Source organism: Mus musculus, chromosome 14 (genome assembly GCF_000001635.26).
Source record: "Mus musculus strain C57BL/6J chromosome 14, GRCm38.p6 C57BL/6J".
In the NCBI taxonomy this organism is placed as follows: domain Eukaryota; kingdom Metazoa; phylum Chordata; class Mammalia; order Rodentia; family Muridae; genus Mus; species Mus musculus.
The window spans coordinates 12,402,475-12,420,102 of record NC_000080.6 but is presented as its reverse complement, the minus strand read 5'-3'; the positions used below and the strand labels follow the sequence as shown (position 1 = coordinate 12,420,102).

Sequence of the window (17,628 nt, the reverse complement as noted above, 5' to 3'; positions counted from 1 at the left end):
GGGACTGGAAACTGGGACAGTCTAAGGGTACATGAAGTTTTCATTCATGTCACAAGCTTGCCTGGCCTCCCCAAAGGAATAGAATTTGTAAGGAAAAGAATTTGACTGGTGTCAGTCTCTGGTAAATGGTGAGAAGGCGTGCTTAAAGGTTGATCATTTCAGCTGTAGCGAAACTCCTACCAACTGCTAAGCATCAACTTGACCGAGCAAAGGAGGTGCTTTCTCACTGAGAACAGCTCTTTAGCCAGCGCCTGCTCTGACCACTGATGCTTCTGCTCCTATGGCTTTCTTTTCCCCAAGCACTGAAGAGACGAGAAATTCCAGAGTGGTAGCCTGGGCTTAGTAAATGTGCGTGTATAGCTACCTGGCTTCCCTCTCTTGTGGCTGAGAACATGGACACATAAATTCCTAAAACTTGAGCCCATCAAGATATTTTGCAAAGTGAAAAACATCTAGTAATTTGTAGATAACATTGTATGTGGGGGAAACATGTGTGAGTCGGGGGTGCTTGATTTACGAGTGTTTGGAATAGGATAGGAATGGACAGATTTATAGAGGGAATCACTGTGTGTACCAGAAAAGTGTCTCTTCTCCTAGTAGTTTTTACAAAGAATTCACCTCCAACCACTACTGTATTGACCCCAGCAGAGGTTCAGGGTCTATGGGTTTGTCCTTAGCCTCACCACTACTGTATTGATCCCAGCAGAGGTTCAGGGTCTATGGGTTTGTTCCTTAGCCTCCCTGAAAAGGTTAAGCCAGCGCTGTTCTTATGTTCTCCCTCTGGTTCCTGCTGTCCAGATTTCCCCTTCCAAGCCAGGCAGCCTTAGCTGCTGACAGCAGAGTAAGGCTGAACTAGTCTTTGTTCAAGTAACATTTTGTGGCGGTCAGATGCTGATCCAAAAGAAACCAAATTATAATTGCAATCAGTGTCACTCTCAGAGAAGCTGTAGTAAGAAGAAACTGGAACCATCAAGGTGCCGTGACCTTAGTGGAGAAGTGAAAGCATGGGTTGCCATGAAGTAGCCAATGGATGTGTGTATCCCCCACTTTACCACACACATTCTCATGTTTCCTCATGTCATCAGACCAGCAGTCATACTGAGTACACAGCTTTGTTGCCCTGTTCCAGAACTCTAGAAAGCAGCCTGAAGGACTTGGCAGGATTTCCCCATGGCAAAAGCAAATTTTGAATCTCAAGGTAGAAGTCTTTCTACACTAGTATAGATTTCCCAAGCACCTGGAACTCACCAGATTTGCTTATCAGAACTTAATTCCAGATGGTTCCATGCTTAGGGCATCCCTGGACTTTGTGGCAATTCATGCCATCTCAGCGACTGGACTTCTCATGATTACTATCTTCCATTTTCAGGCTCAGAGAGATAAAGTCTCAAGTGTGTCACAGAGTGTGCATGTGGTAGCGCTAGACTGGAACCCAGGACTGAATCCACACTCCTTATTCCAACACTACTCTCTGACACCCAAAAATGAATTTCATAACCATTCCCTGTATTTTTCATACGGATTTTTAGTGCCTAAAACCAAAAGTCATATGGCAACAGCTTTGCTGTTAGCCCAAAAAATTCTGCTTGAAAACCTTGTGGAAAACCATGCATGACTTTTATGCTAAAAGGCTTACCACATCCCTTCTACTTAAAAGTCTGAACTATCAGACACCAAGCTTGGAAGAATTCAGGACAACCTGCAGCCAAATTATAAAGACTCCAGGTGCCAGGAATGCTGACACTCTTGATTACTAATATAGACTTAAGGGCACTCTTCCAGTAAGCCCAGGTTTAGGCACTCACCTCTCTATATTTTAAAGGAAGGGAGGAAAATGCCAAACACCGGTGCCAGCAAAAGAACCTGAAACTGTAAAACTGCTCACTGTCCCCAAACAGTGGTCATGGCTTGAAACAAATGGAGTAATTTTCTTTTCAGTGACTTTTGTTTTTCCTGGTCAGCTTTGTGAATTGGAATAGGCACATCATCTGAACTCAGATGGTGTCTGAGCTGTGGACAGGAAACACAAACCCTTGCCTAATATCCTCCTTTCTGTCTTCCTTAGGTGAAGGCAGCTTCCAAGTATGTGGACGTGCCTGTGAGTATCTGAATATTCAGCACTGCTTGTGGTTGGGTTGGTTTCACTTTTCTGGTTTCATGGGGTCTTGTCTGAGATTTGTTTGTTTGGGATTTTTGAGACAGGGTCTCTCTGTATCTCTGGCCAGCCTAGAACTATGTAGACCAGGCCAACTTGGAACATGCAGAGACTGCCTGTATCTGTACCCAGTGCTGGGATTAAAAGACTGTGTCCTCTTTTGTGCTTTTCTTCCACCCATGAGTATGTGAGCATCATGTTTTGTTTGATGGTATCTGTTTCTGTGCTTTGCTTTCTTCACACCGGATGCTGTCCTCATACCTTGCCCCTAAGCTCTATATGGACCCTCAAAGTAAAAGATTGGGACCATTTTTCTCCATTGAGAAGAAGGCATGGTTTCCTGTATCAGAAAGAAAGGACCAATGTGTGGGTTAACCCAGCTCTCTCTTGCTTTTGTTCCTCTGCTTCCCTGTGACTCTTTCTGCTCATAGAGAATGCACCCCTTACAGCCCTCAGTTATAAATTTCAACAAGGTTTCCAGTATTTTTTTGATTTAAACAAATAAATTCTGAATTTGTTCATTTGGGGGTCAACTCGCAATTGTTTTAAGGAAAACTTACAAAACTGTCCAGAATTAGTACTGGCCTCATTAATGAAGAGAACCCTCAAAGTTCACAGAGAAGGCACTTGAAGTTGCCCAAATTTACATTTAAATTGAGGTTAAGTACTGCACATGAATGCTAAAGTGTGGGATTACCTGAGACAAATCAGAAGACATTTATAGACAGACTTTGCCCTGCCTATTAGCAAAATAAAATTGGAGAGATTTTTAAATATATTCCTATAAAGGGGAAAAGAAAATGAAGTTGTTTCTCCATTTCTAACAAAAGTGGTGTGAGTCTATTATAAAATATTAAATTTAGGAGCTTATCTCAACAGTCGCCGAGGGGCTGGTCCTGAGCCGTTCTCATTCTGAACGTGGTTAAGTACCCTCCTTGTTCAAATACTTATTTGTGAAAATTTGTTTTTTTCTAAAAGGATTTATATTAACATTTAAATTCATTTCCCCAGGAAGCTAAGTGTGTAATGGTTTATTGGCTTATTTCTCAAAGGAAGACAAAATGGAACATTGGAGTGACTGTGGCATTAGCATGCATTTTGTTTGTTTAATGAAAGAATGTACAATCAATAATTATGTTTGAATTTATACAATACCTCTCATCAAGGGGCCCTGACTCCTTCCCATCAGCAGGAGAATGGGGAACAGAAAAGGCTCACAGAGCCACAACTAGGAGAGCATTTTACTCCTTTAAGCTCCTTTAGTACAAACTCTCCCTTTATGTGAAGTCTCTGTCTATGCTATTCCATCTTTAAAATGAAGACACCTCACAGCTAGGTGTGCCCCATGTGTGGCCCTCACACAGCACTTCCTAGCCCTCCGTAGAAGTGCATGCAGTGAAGGGCATTTCAGGGTGTGACGATACCCAGAGCAAAGGATGCATGCACTCGCTGCCTTAGCACTATCCTCCACTGGGCTTCAAGAGTGCCTAGCTCCCAGCACAGAGATCTGATGTCTTCAGCTTATGCCTCAAACCAGAGAGGCGATCAGATAGTAACAGTAGTTCAAGGCTATTCTATTCAGTGAGGCTCAATATATGAAGAAATTTGATTTAGCATCAGGGTTAACAATCAAACCACATGAGAGCCACGTTTTAGAAATGTCAGAAAAAGCTCAATGTTAGCAATGTTTTATGCCTCAACCTAATAGCTTCCCAGGCCAGGTCTAGCTTTATTCTGAAGAAGGGGTAAAATGGACTTGATACTAGTGAGTGTTTTCTAAGGTCAGTAATTGTAAAGACACTTGTCCATGGATGGTGCCATGCTAGAAATTTGAGGCTATGAAAGAACAGAAATGACTTTGCTGAGTTTCCTTCTGGAGGAAGCTTAGCTCCCAATGTGGTTTATCTTCCATTGATGACACAGAGTGTAATTATAACCATCTCAGTCAAGCCTGTGACTCACCCACTACGTGCCCATCATTGTTTTAGGACCATCAACACTTACTCTTTGGAACTTCTCCATTTTAAAGACGGGAAAAGGAAAATGGAGGCTTACTCACTCTGGGAGGGCCAGGCAGCTGACAGCAGTGCAGCTCATACTACAAACTATGCTCTTAAACACTGTCACACTACAAGATGAGTTTAGTTAATGCACAGACACATAGTTGAGTGATTATTCTAGTATTAGAAAATAATGTAATCAGTAGACCAAATCCATAATGGTACCAAAAGCTAATGGCTTAGGACAATGCTACATGTTGAAAGCAAATGGATTAAATGTTTACTTTTATGGCTGGTCGCAGTATACTAAGTATTACAGAAAATAAATAATTCCATAGAAAATGATTCCACACAATACACATATGAATATGTCATGTTTACATACAGTAAGTAATCATTTACTTTTGAAGACAGTCCTGTAAGGGGCCATCATTCATTTCCTCCTGTTCATCAGAAGAGGAAACTGAAGCACCTAAAAGGTTAAATAGTATGCGCAGGGTCACCTGGGCAAGAAGTAGGCAGGGAAGAGTCAGTAGCATGGGGTAGAACCTGTCTACTTTAGTTTCCAAGATACCATGTGCACAAAATCAACCTTCTAGTACTGTTTACACCTTGGAAACAGCAAAGCAGTGCAAATAAGGGAGATGGTGGATAGGTTGGTGTTGGGTGGGTGGGTAGATGAGTCATTTGGGGTTTTTGAAGAACCACTTCACTTCCATACCAGGATGTACAGCAGTAAGACATGGCAAGAATTTGGGCATTGTTTGATGACATTTTCATAGATTTCTAACTCTCATAGCAAGTGGTTCTGATTCAGTGGCTCTGGGATGGAGCCTTTCAAATCTTTCTAAAATGTGTTTCCCATTCTTCTGTAAAAGAATGAAAACCTGTGGGCTAAGTCAGTAATTCTTGACCCAAAACACCTAGATGTTTTTGTTTTAGTTGCTTGGCAGATTCTGTGGGCCCAGGCACCATTTCTGTAAAGTTTTGTAGGCCCTTTGGTATTTGCAGCCAGGCTTATAAGCCCAAATGCAATCACCTTAAATCCCGTCTCTCTGTAAACTCTTTGTTTTATATTATAAGGTTTCTGACACAGTTTGGATTTACTTCCATGTGTAAGCCACAAGTTTATTATCACAATGAGTTTTTGCTTACTGAGTCCCACTAGCAGAAAGTGGCACTATTCCCCATAACTCAGAACATTTCTTCCTCTTGATACAGTGTTTGATCCTTTCTTGTACAATTGGCATTCATACTAAAGACATACTTAAGATGCCAAAAATCAGGGTTTGTATTCCCTGCCTAGAACTATCTGGCAGGAACTGTTGAAGATGAAAACGTCCCATTTGACCAAATCCATTGGTGTTTTTATTTCTAAACTATGTCTTCCGCATGTGGTAATGTCAGCTCTACAGTAATTTTTGTGTATTTGTTTAGATGCTTTCTGAAGTCTGTGTTCTAGTCTGTCCATCTGTCACAGCCATATCTAAAAGCCACCACCTAAAGGCTGATCCAAGCAGGAAGACACAGTACTGATACAATCCCTAACTTACCTAGTGACATTAGTTGTTCAGTCAGGTGTTGTGTTTATCTTGTAACTAATACTTAGAAGTCAGTTTTCTTATCTGTCAGAACTTTTGATTTTAGTTTAATACTTAATAATACTTAACAACAAATACTTAAAATGCATTTATTATACGTCTTTCCTGCCTTTTATACCCCTGTCACTTTAATTGATGTACTGATTGTAACTGAATCTTGTCTTAGGGACTCATGTTCACCACCATGACCACCTCGATATGGTACCAGCATAGTGCTCCCTGTAAGTCTTTCCAGGGTATAGGCTCTTTTCCCCAGGAGTCCCAACAGTTGGTGAGCATGAGTGTCTGATGAGGCAGTCTGTCCTCCCAGAATAGCACTGTCTCATTAGTACACAATTCCCAGACAATTTTTTTCTTCCGTCTCCTCCATTTCTAGTTCATCAAGAGATGGAAGCCCAACTTGTTTGAATCAGATGTGGTTCTCACATCAAAGGAAGGCAGTTGTGAACAGGAGAAAGAAAACTAATTGTGCAGAGACTGCATTTGTATCTGTTTATTGTCTCTATCAGGTCTCCTTTTCCTTTCTAAGTCAAAAGTAGATGCTAATAGTAAAATTTAATATCAAGGGGAGGGGATCATTGCAGTATAAATCTATATTGCAATGTGTAATTTTCAAGACATTTTTATATACATTATTATAGCTGCCAGTCATAGTCCTTGAAGGTCAGATAAAGAGATACTAATCCCACTCTGAGGCTCCATAACTAGGGTCTGTAGATGGTCAAATGGTCTGCATATTATTTGGGAAGAGGTAAGGATCCACACAGTGGGATGAAGAGCTCTAAAAGGGAGGTTTCTGGAGGATCTGGTCATCCATTCATGAATTTGTCCATCCAGCAAATATGTACTGAGTACCTACGAGGTACCAGGCATTGTTCTATTCCGGTGTGCTAAGAATATAATTAAAGATTAACCAAAGCCCTGCTCTTTGTGGAGCTTTTGTTCTAAGAGGAAAAGCCAGATAAAATCCCAAAGTTTAACACATGATGAAATATCAACACTTGGTAAATGGTGCAATGATAGATAAATAAATCAGTAAGAGTCAAACCAAACAGATTTTTTAATCAGGAGTTCTACATGTCAAATACATGCTCTCTTAAGGAAGTGAGTTTTCCTGAAAGAGAAGATATTCTGAAGATCTCAGCATTATAAAACACTGTTCCCTACATAGTAAGTTACTAAGAGTGGCTAAACCTGACTTTTATTTCATCTAGTCTCTAAGATGTACCCAGAGAAAGGCTATATAGCAAGTATCCCCAGGAAGATATGAAGTACTAATAATAAGTTTCTCAGGTTCCTCAGGTAAGGATTCCATTCCTAAGAATATCTTTTGGTGTGCAGCTGCCAAAGAGATGGGAGAGATATACCTGCTTAGAACTGGTTCCATCTCATTGGAGAACTACTGTTGTTTTGCATCATAAAACTGGTACAATTACAGGACCATCATGGAAACTGCTCCATGCATTTGCTGAAAATTGCTTAGAAGTGTAACATTTGATACTGTGGCTTTGGGGTGTCCCTCATTGTTTTTCAAATTAATACCTTGTCATTGTTTCAGCATGTGTTAAGAAATGTTACTAGTATCCTGGGGGCCAAGCATTGGCCCTTTGCTTGATAATTGTAAGCTTTGTATCAGGAGAAAAAAAAAATACAGTCCTACTGTTTCCAACCCTTCCTCATTTTCACCCTGGAAATTACACAGAAGTGTTAACTAACTTCAATTTGCAGTGCCTGACAGTCACGTCTTGTAGAGAAATGATACTTTGTGATCTAAGGTAAATCATAGTAATGAAAACTAATCTTAGAGTTATTAGCAAACATACATCTCTACTGTAGACATTTAAGGGATCTATGGCAGCTCTCCTAATGACCCATATTACAGTGTTTTAATAGGTTTCTTTGGAGATAACTTTGATTTCTGACATCTCAAGCAGTGCACATTCTGGTTTGGTTTTATTTGTATGTTATTTTTTCGAAATAAATCATTCCCTACCTACTGGATGCACAACCTGCCTACCTCTCCAGAAAATCTAATTAATCTAAAAAACAGCCCCCCTTTCCCTGCCTTTCTTCTTTTCTTCCTCTCTCTCTCTCTCTCTCTCTCTCTCTCTCTCTCTCTCTCTCTCTCTCTCTCTCCCCCTCTCTCTTTCACTCACTCACTCATTCATTCATTTTTCCATGCCTAAAATTACCAGGCTGCAATAGAAGGCAAAGGCAAGTGGCCGAACGTCTTCTCTGAGTTAAGTACCCACAAAAACTCACCAGCTGTTCTTAGACTGAACTGCCCTCCAGTGGGCTTTGAATTGAAGGGAATTGTCTGAAATAGGGTTTCTGAAGTACATTTTATATTTTGTTTTACACAGAGAAAAGGATAATAGAATACAGAATACACTTGGATTTTTCTAACAGTAGTTTCTATTTAAAACAAAGCCAGAGAATGCCCCCTGGGTCATAAGAATTGTGTCTATCGGCTAGTTAGAGAGAGAGAGAGAGATCCCTATAAAATTGTGTTCAGATCTTCTGATAAGCATGAAGGTGCAGTATTAACTCCTCATCCAGAACTAGACAGATGTGGTCATGAAAACAGAGGGAAGAGCGCAGGAGCCATGGGAAGAGGGATGGTGAGCGGGCTAACTGGGAACTCTCAAGATCTGAAGATCCATGTGCATATTTGTTTCTTTACAGAAACCCGGGATGGACGTGGCCGACGCCTACGTGACTTTCGTCCGCCATTCTCAGGATGTCCTTCGTGATAAGGTCAATGAGGAGATGTATATAGAAAGGTTATTTGATGTAAGTAAATGCCTTCCCCTCCTTGCAGCCCAAGGAGGGGAGCTTCCAAAATGTGACAAAATGAGAGACAGGAGGATAAGTCACATTTTGAGAAAATTGATTGGTCCTGATTCAAAGAGAATCTCTCCTCTCCCTCTGCCTTAGGCTCTTGTGTCTCTGCCGTGTCTGTTATCCTGCATCCTGCATCCTGGTGTGGCTGTGTCTGCATCCCAGTCTGTGTGATATGTGGACGGTACACAGCCTCCCAGCAAGCAGGCACATTCTGCACGAAGCTGTAGAGGCAGACTCCTTGAACTGGCAAAGGCCTTCTTCCATCCCCATTCTCCTCCTTGCAATCTGGCCGTTTGTAGAGGACATGTTCCCACTGGTGATGCTGAGACCAGCACCACCTCTCCTGGGGGTAGTGCCTCCTTGATGCCAGCTGTGGTATGCAGATGTGCAATAAATGTCACATTGTTATGTCTTCCAACGTGTTAGAACTTCTGTAAAACGAGACAACTTCCATCCTGGGTGTTGCCAAAGGCTTATATGTGAGTCACTTGGTCAGTTCCTTTTGTAATCCATGGTGCTTCCTGTCCATCCACCTACCTCAGTAAGTCCAGTGAAAACCAAATGCACGGCGGTGCAGGGGGCGCGGGGGGTGCCATGTCAATGCAAACCAAAACACAGAAAATGCAGGCTTCCTTGCACCCACAGAAGTAGCTCTCAGGAAGACTTATTGCCACTGCAAAGTAAGCCACTGAGATCAAAAGGCATCGATCTCAAACTGTCTGCCCATCTGAAGCCATTGCAGATAGAGTTACCTCATGTAGCCAGGTACATTGCTTCTAGGTTCCCCCAAATCTACCTGCAAAGACCTGGCCAGAGTGCACTGGAGATGACGTCCTCGTCCTCGTCTACTTCCTCCCCCTGAAACGTGGGCCCTCCTGTCCAGGCTTTCGTCGTTGTAATGCCAGCCGGAACATTACTGTCTTGCTCAAGTGTGGAACCCTTGTTTCTGTATTTTTCCCGTAACTGTGTTCACCAATTGACGCTGCGTTTTGTATGTTTTTGTCCCGTAGCTAAATGAGCTCATTGTTGGCACCGCTCTCTGATTCTGAATTTCTATGCTTTGTCTTCCAGCTCATTGACTTTCCTGGTGTGCTCAAAAGGCTTCTTTCTGTCTCCTCTTCTCTTCTCTTCTCTTCTCTTCTCTTCTCTTCTCTTCTCTTCTCTTCTCTTCTCTTCTCTTCTCTTCTCTCCTCTCCTCTGTTCCATGCCCTATACCCCTCTCTCCCTGTCGCACCTTCCTTTGATAAAACCCCTCTTACTTTTTAATTCCCACTTGTCCTCTCTCAGATGAAAATGGAACTTATCTCTCATGTCAAATGTTTTATCACATTATATCAAGTGGCATGAATTAGAATCAAATAATCTTCCTGTGTACATCTTCTAGCATGGCCCACATCCACCGAGAATGCCTCATACATGCATAAAACTCACCAGTGGGGCCTCCCCTCATACATGCAAAAAGTTCACCAGTGGGGCCTCCCCCTCTCTGCATGCGTGCCTCTAGCAAAGGCCTGAGCCCAGTTAGTCTGGGGGAACTGTTGCCCATCCAATAGGCATTGAAAACAGCTGCAGCAGCACCCTCAGGTCTATGCCTAGACGTGTAGACTCTGCCCATCTCCACTGAATCCAAGTCCAAACTACAAATTTTCAAGAAGCTTGTGGGTGGCTCTTTTCAATGCCTAGGTTGCCTTGGTTTTCTGTTTTTCTTTGATGGTATCTTCTGGTATTCAGCTTTATGGTGTGTGTGTGTGTGTGTGTGTGTGTGTGTGTGTGTGTGTGTGTATTCCTCTATGAATTTGTGTGCAAATAACCTATGATCCCTGAAACTTTAAAACATCTAGTACAGAATCTGAAGCTTACTCTCTGATTTAGCCTGGCTCTTCACTGACAAATGATCCACCTTTCTACTACTTTTTTAAAAGTATAAATACAAGGAGGAATTTTTGTTTGAAGGTATTCCTGCCGAAGGCTGTGAGGCAAATGGTCTTTTGAGTGGCTCTTTGTATGGGAATTGCAATCAAATCTTCACTTGGAAGTTAAAAGGGAGCCTTATCTGGCACAGATGGGGAAAATGGACTTCCTAACTAGGAGAACACAAGCACATTCCAGCCCTCTGGGCTTTAGTGTGAACCGATAATTAAAAGAAATATTCCTAATATACTTTGCAGAAGCAAGTTCTGTTTTGGGGTGTTTGTGGTGGGGAGGTAGTGGTTTTCAAAAATTCACAAGTAGTAATAGTCCACTGAGCCAGCATCTATGGCAGCAGTAAATCTCTGAGAAACCACACACACGCACACATTACACATACAGAGTTTAATTTCAGATTGCCCCAATTTTCTTTTCCCAATACAATCTTTACTCTCCTCCTCTGAGTGGATGATTTTGCCACTCTAACCATGATAACTCTTCTATGCATTTCACCCTAACCTTATATAGAGAAAAAAAAATCACTCTTTTAAAAGCTTATTCAGACTTGAATTTCTTGGCCATTTACTTCCTTATTCTCCAAATAACCAGGTCCCCTAATTTACGGATTCTATCGGTGCTAAGCAACCTAACTGTGATACAAAAAAAAAAAAAAAAAGTTATTGAATCTGTCATGGATTTAAAACATTTGTCATTTAAAAACCCAGAGCTTCTCCAAAGCTTCATTACCATGCAGCTTCGGTAATTTAATTCAGTACTTACTGTTTTTCTATAATCTAGCGGCAAATCATCAGATTACCAACATGTTTGATTATTTTCGGCTTCTGTTTCCTCAAGCATGGTGTTTACTCCTTTGCATACATGCTCTGTTAAACTCTTGTGTCCAGTGAGATGAACTGGTAACGGGAATATCGAAGCAAAAGGGGTCTCATGAAAGCTGCCAGTCCACAGTTCTTATTACAGTGAACTAACGCTCTCTACCCCGCTCTCTAATGATAGGGTCCTGGGATGGCTTCCTAAACAATTGGCAGAAAACTATTGAGAAATACTTGTTGATCTGAGATATTTCTCTTCCAAATTGTTGCATTTTGATAAATGGCAGAAATGAATAATAGCAAATTAGCATTTTGAATGATGAAAAAATATAGATCTCTGAGATTGTTTGCGGTTTGGGGGTTGTTGGTTCTGACTGCCGTGTCTCTCCGGTTCTCTTCCTGCTGGCATCTGTCACTTGAGAAGCATGTTCTGAGACTCCTTGTTGTGTGTTTCCGTGTTTCCAGTCTTAGCTTTGTTTACCTGATAAATCCCCTGAGATCTTGTTCTTTGGTATCTTTTTCCACCCTCCCTATTACTTTGTGCACCCTTGCAGGAAGGCTGGATGGCTTTTGATATATGTTTGTGAGAAAAATTTGGAATTCTAGCTGGTCATGTATTGGCTTGTTTGATGTTGTAACAAGGTTGCTTGCCGGTGATTTCTGAGCTGGGCTTGTTCTTTTTTTCTCCTCTGCTTCATCGCTGTATTTTGGCTGGGAGCGGGGGTTTGTGGGAGATTGTCAGAGCAGCAGTGCGGGCTCTGTGTGTGATGCTCTGAATTGTGTATTTACTTTATTATATAACTTAAGAGCAGACTTTCCACATTAATCTCTACCATTTTAAAAAATCAAGCATTCTGTAGGATTTTGGAGAAATGCATTTAGATATAGTACTGCCTAAACAGATTTTTTTTCCAGTGAAAGTTTCCCTGTTTAGTAACATAGTTGCTTTATATATTCTTTCTATAAAGTACCAACATTATATATTCAATAATATATCTTTAAGACTGACTTCATCAATTTAAAATAATAGTCTGATGAAGACGAATCCCAGGACCATTCCCCATGGTACTTTTAGATGCCAAACAAACATTCTTATCTGCTTTTTTTATTTTTCAGGGAAAAAGAATGAAGCACAATTATACTGTTTTCACTTGCTGAAAAATAAGATTTTAATATTTAGACACAAAATATTCAGACATTTAAATGAAGTGAATATCATAATAAGTGTAGCAGTGGATTAAAATCATTTCAGAGGAGCTAAATTTTTAGAGGAAAATTGCATTAGTCTAAGATTCGAGAGGAAGCTTTGCCTCCTTGTCAATTATCGATGCTTTATAAAGAAAATAAAAAGCAGAGATCACAATAAGCTTTGTGTTCTGAAAGTAGCAGCTAAGGGAGGATGCTCAGGCTGGAGTAATAGCTTGCCTTTCCTCCGCCTTTGGTGATTAGTTCAGCATCTCCCTCAAAACAAAACAAAACAAAACAAAACAAAGGCGAGAGAGAGAGAGAGAGAGAGAGAGAGAGAGAGAGAGAGAGAAAGGAAGAAAGGGAGAAAGGAAGAAAGAAAGGAAGAAAGAAAGAGAGAGAAGGAAGGAAGAGAAGGAAGGAAGGGAGAGAGAGAGAAAGAAAGAAAGGTGCTTTCTGAAATTAGACATCAGATCAAGAGAAGCACCTAAGATTTCAAGGTCTAAGCAAAAATTAATTTATTTTCTTTCCTCCTTGTACTTCTTGAAGATACAGACTGAGAAGAAAATCGGGATTAAAAGAGATGTGCTTAGGGTGAATTCATCTGCTTAAACCTCGCAGGCTCAAAGATGAATGATTAAAAAGCCATCTCAAACTTGGCCGGAGTCCACGCTGCTGGTAATGCCGCATCCGCTCCAGCTTTCTCCTGCCGGCCCCGTGTCACTGTGAACCAGACCCAGGAACATTTGACTAGAGATGATACATGGATTATCTAGGTCAATTATACACTTAATCTGCCTTCTGGAGGATTAAGCATTTACAGATAGACTCTGCATTTGGCTTCTCCCTGGCAGTTATCAGATCAGGAAAAGGCCCCTTATCACACAGCCTTGTGCGAGCTTAATCAGGCAGTGTGGACAGATTCAGGGGCTCTGCCGCCTGGCATTCTCCGCCTTGCACAGATTCCCATTTGCTGTTCCATTTTCAAATCGAGTATTTGTTCACTTTACGTGGCAGCACAATAATTGGGTGTGAATATTTTCCTCTAAAACGGTAATTTGAAACATGAACCCTCTGCCTATTAAAATATGCTTCCTGGCTTTATATACGAATCTACTGATGACCTTGTTTTAATAGCCGTATTAAATTATAAGGGCCTGGTGCGTGAATGTATGTCAATCAAAATAGGAACCACGCCGCTGCAGGAAGTAAGGACTGAAGATGGGATCCAAGGAGAACGTTGTGTTACTAAATCTGTAAGGTAGGCCACCAACTTCCAGGTGAGGGAGCTGCTCTGAAAGCAGGCAGCAGGGAAAGGTGAGCAGGTCTCCAGGACAGAGTGTGCCATCCTAAACCCTGGGAGCCTGAGTTCTCTCTGCTTTAGCAGTAGCCGCCTTGAATACCCAGTATCTGGACTTCCAATGTGATGATGACAGGCACTGCTCCTAGACCATCAGATCAGATCTGCATGACATTAGAGGTTTTTAATCTCTTGGAGCCTTGGCTGATTCATCTAGGTAACAGGGATGATAATAAGAGGACCTTCCTCGGGGCATTTCGGGCATTTCGTTGTTAGGAGAGTGAGATGTCACCGCCAGGCGCAGCATCGGCAACTAAGGACTCATCCGGTAAGTGTTAGCTACCTCCCTCCTTATTCTCATCTTAACACTGGAACGAAAGCCCTTTCAAGACTGGTTTGTCTTGCTAAATGAAACTCCATACCTGTTCTGAGGACTGTGAGCACCTCTCTGGTGCTTAAGGTGGTAACCTCAAGCTTGCTTATATTCCTCCTTGTTTGGTAGCCTGGTTTTCTCTTACTTTTGCTAAAACATATTTCAGAAGCAGCCAGAGCAGTGTTAAGAATGATAGTTAGAATTAAGCCAGAATGGAATAGAAGCCTCTAGTTGCTTCTCTAAGCTCAGCCTAGTCTGTCAGGTCCCCTTACCCTCAACCCCTATTCCCACCCCAAACTCCACCCTTTGCCCCCACCCCCACCCCTGGGTAAACAAACAGACTTGTAATAGTTTAAAATTCAACTTCTGGTGGATGCCAGCCTTTGAACTAGAGCCTTGTACGCATTGGGCAAGTGCCCTACCGCTGAGTTGCATCCCCAACCTGGAGCAAACTTTATCATTGTGTCGGGAGCACCATCTGGCAAATCTTGTTCACTCAGGTGATTCAGAAATGAGCTGGCATCAAGCCCTGACAAACCTGTGGCCAATTAGAAAAACAGAACTCGGCCTCCAGGAAGGTTGTTTTAACAGGGACCTGAGAAAGAGGGGTAATAGATAACTCCTAATTGTTAGAACTAATTGTTAGAATACACGATGTGTATACTGTAAACATTTTGGAAACACAGCCAAGCAAAACTAAGAACATTGAGATGTCATGTTCCCAAAACCCAAGAATGGTGAACTGGATATTTATTCTTTTAATTTTTTCCTAATTAGATTCATTGTGTGTGTTTTTCCAAAAGAAGTAAGCAAGAATTGCTGTTTCAGTTGACAGTCTCTGAGTTCCATGCCAATAAGTGTTCACCTAATATGCTGTCTGTATTCAGACCTTCCCACTTGTCCCCTAATACTCTTTGTAAGAAGTTTGTGAGAACCAGGGTCCCATGCCAAGCAACATGTGTGGGCAAGGGTGTGATGTCACATACATTTCCTCTCAGCTAGCACTGGCCCTCTTTCCACGCTCCTGACTTGGTAGAGGGACCACCGTGCCAATTGCTTTGCAGACTCGAGGGGTTTATTACCATCTAAACATAGAACTCATTTGTTGAGAAGAAAAAAATCAAGCTGAATTCAACCAAGTAGTTCTTTTAAGCATAATTAGTAACTTAGCAGAAACCAGGTTTTTTTAAAAGCTGTTCTCTGCATATAAGGAGAATCTCTGAAGCTAGTTTTCAAAGTGGGGGTGCAGGGTAGGCAAACTGAAAGAGAACTGCAAAGGCCACCTTCCAAGTCAGCCAGGTAAGGAGAACAGGGCTGTTTTATGGGACACATACTTACACCTGGCCTGGATGAATGAATCTGTGCGGAGGGGATCAGCATGTGTATGTGCACATGTGTAGAGACCACGGGTCAGTATTTGATATCTTCCACAATGGCTCACCTCTTACTCTTTAAGATGTGGTCTCTGCTGACCCTGCAGCTCTCCAGCTCAGCCAGACTGTTAGCCAGTGAGCCTTGAGCCTCCGTTATCCTCACCCCTTTTCCCTCCCCACTATTGGAATCACACAAATCAGTAACAGCATACGTAGCCTTTTCATGTGGCTTCTGGGGTTGAGCTCACTTGCATAATAGCAAGCATGTGAGTCCCCTTCCTGCCCTGTGTTCCGGTATTTCTTAAGTTATTGTGACTGCTTGACTGAAGCATGGGCTTGGCAAATTTGACATACATGTGCACATATATACCATTAGGAAGACTTCTGAGTTAATTCTCAGGTTGTTGCTGATGTTATCAACCTAAAATGAAGTGTCTGTGTCAGTCTGATGCTGTACTTTTTTATACTTTCAGATCATATTTAAATTGAACTGTAACCTTATCGCTTCCATCTCTAGGGGACTATATATGTACAAACTGGAAAGTCGACTAACCGCCCAGTCAAGGAAGGGTACACAGTTGATTCTTTCACTACTTGGGGCTTTGAGCCCCAAAATAAATTCTGGTATTAAAATTTTGATCTGAGACAGGACTTAGAAGAGACAGAAAGGATACAGGAGTAGGCAGAGGAGAAGGAATGAGAAGAGAGTTTTTATACATGCCTCTCTCCTTAGGAATTAATTTTTCCTGTTACACAGAGACATACAACAGGTAAATGTGTGACTATGCATGTAATATGTGCTATACAAAAAACAGAACGTGACATATGCATTCTATCTTTAAAGGAAATGAGTTATAATTGCTTAAAAAGAATACTAACTACACATATTTAAATTATAAACCAATCCAGCTCATCTTCAAATTATCTACCCTCCCAGCCACCCAAAGACTCAGTGGCTTGGAGCTTACCTCCCGTTATGGACTTGTGCTTTGCACAGATTTGGTTGTATTCACTTCCCTTCTTGCCATGTGTGTAGTCTGGGCCAGGTCTTTAGCCAATGGAATAAGCTTCTGCTGGTAGATTTTTTTTTTAAGATGATAGAAGTAAGCTTTACTAAGATGGGGGTGAAAGGAGAAGATTGGAGGATGTTTTGATGCCTCTAGTTTCCTGTTGCAATTAATTGCTATGCAAATATAAGTCACCTCTTACTCTGGGACCTCCACAATAGACAATAACATAAAATAATAGTTATTAATTCCTTTGAAATTGGAATCTTAGCTATAGAAAGTTATTTATTTTTTGTTCTGGGGATGGTGCCCAGAGCCTTGTATGTGTGAGGCAAGTACTTTACCACTACCTACAGCCCAGCCTCACAGGCACATTTCTATCCCACCTGGACATGGGCATTCTTTTCTCTGTGCTGGGTGGCTTGAGGTTTAAGCAGGCTTGGACAAAGAAAAGATAGGAGACCATTTCTAGATTCAGATTAATTATATAAAATGGGAGATCTCTCTTCAAGGGGAATTGAGTGGTTTTTTTTTTCCTTGCTAGCACACTGACAGATTTACACTGCAGTAACATATCTTGAAATAGGTTTTCTAGGTCCAGCTACTTCCTTCCAAGGCTATCCATCCATTTAAATAAATCTTGCTTACTCTAGGGCAAATAAATCTTCTATAAAACCAACCTTTCTTTTTCTCTGGAGCCCGTGTGCTACCAAGGGTTTAACTGATTGTCTTTATGAGAACAGCTTTCTCTATTCCAGGAGACATTTGGTAAAGACAGTTAATTTGTTTTCTTTTCCAGAGGAGAATGTTCTATTAATCATCCTAAGAAGTTAGAATGATTTCTCTGTTACATTAGGGTCACAGTATCCGTGTTAACCTGACCTGCACAATACTTTTGAGTCTTAGAAAAGGTTTCTCTAATTTTCTTATGGCAGACTAGTGCCATGGAAGCTGGAAGTTACATTCCTAAGCATGTTACTCATGCACAACTGTGCATGTACATACACACACACACACACACACACACACACACACACACATGTTCATAC

The 17,628-nt window shown here is 41.5% G+C and overlaps 1 protein-coding gene across 33 annotated transcripts in view; it reads left to right on the top strand.

Moving 5' to 3' along the window:
• The window catches only part of Cadps (Ca2+-dependent secretion activator), a 450,780-nt gene that overhangs the window by 403,237 nt on the left and 29,915 nt on the right, over window positions 1-17,628 (top strand). For 29 of the 33 annotated variants that reach the window (XR_003950862.1, XR_001781126.2, XM_006518048.3 and 26 more), the window contains 2 exons: window positions 2,066-2,098; window positions 8,442-8,549. Coding sequence is in view for 30 of the 33 variants with exons in the window: in XM_006518048.3 (XP_006518111.1) it covers window positions 2,066-2,098; window positions 8,442-8,549 (141 nt within the window). In the remaining 3 variants the exon portion in view is untranslated. Of the gene's footprint in view, window positions 1-2,065; window positions 2,099-8,441; window positions 8,550-8,693 lie in introns of all 33 variants that reach the window. The other 4 variants (XM_030247839.1, XM_006518030.4, XR_003950860.1 and 1 more) reach the window with 3 other exon arrangements.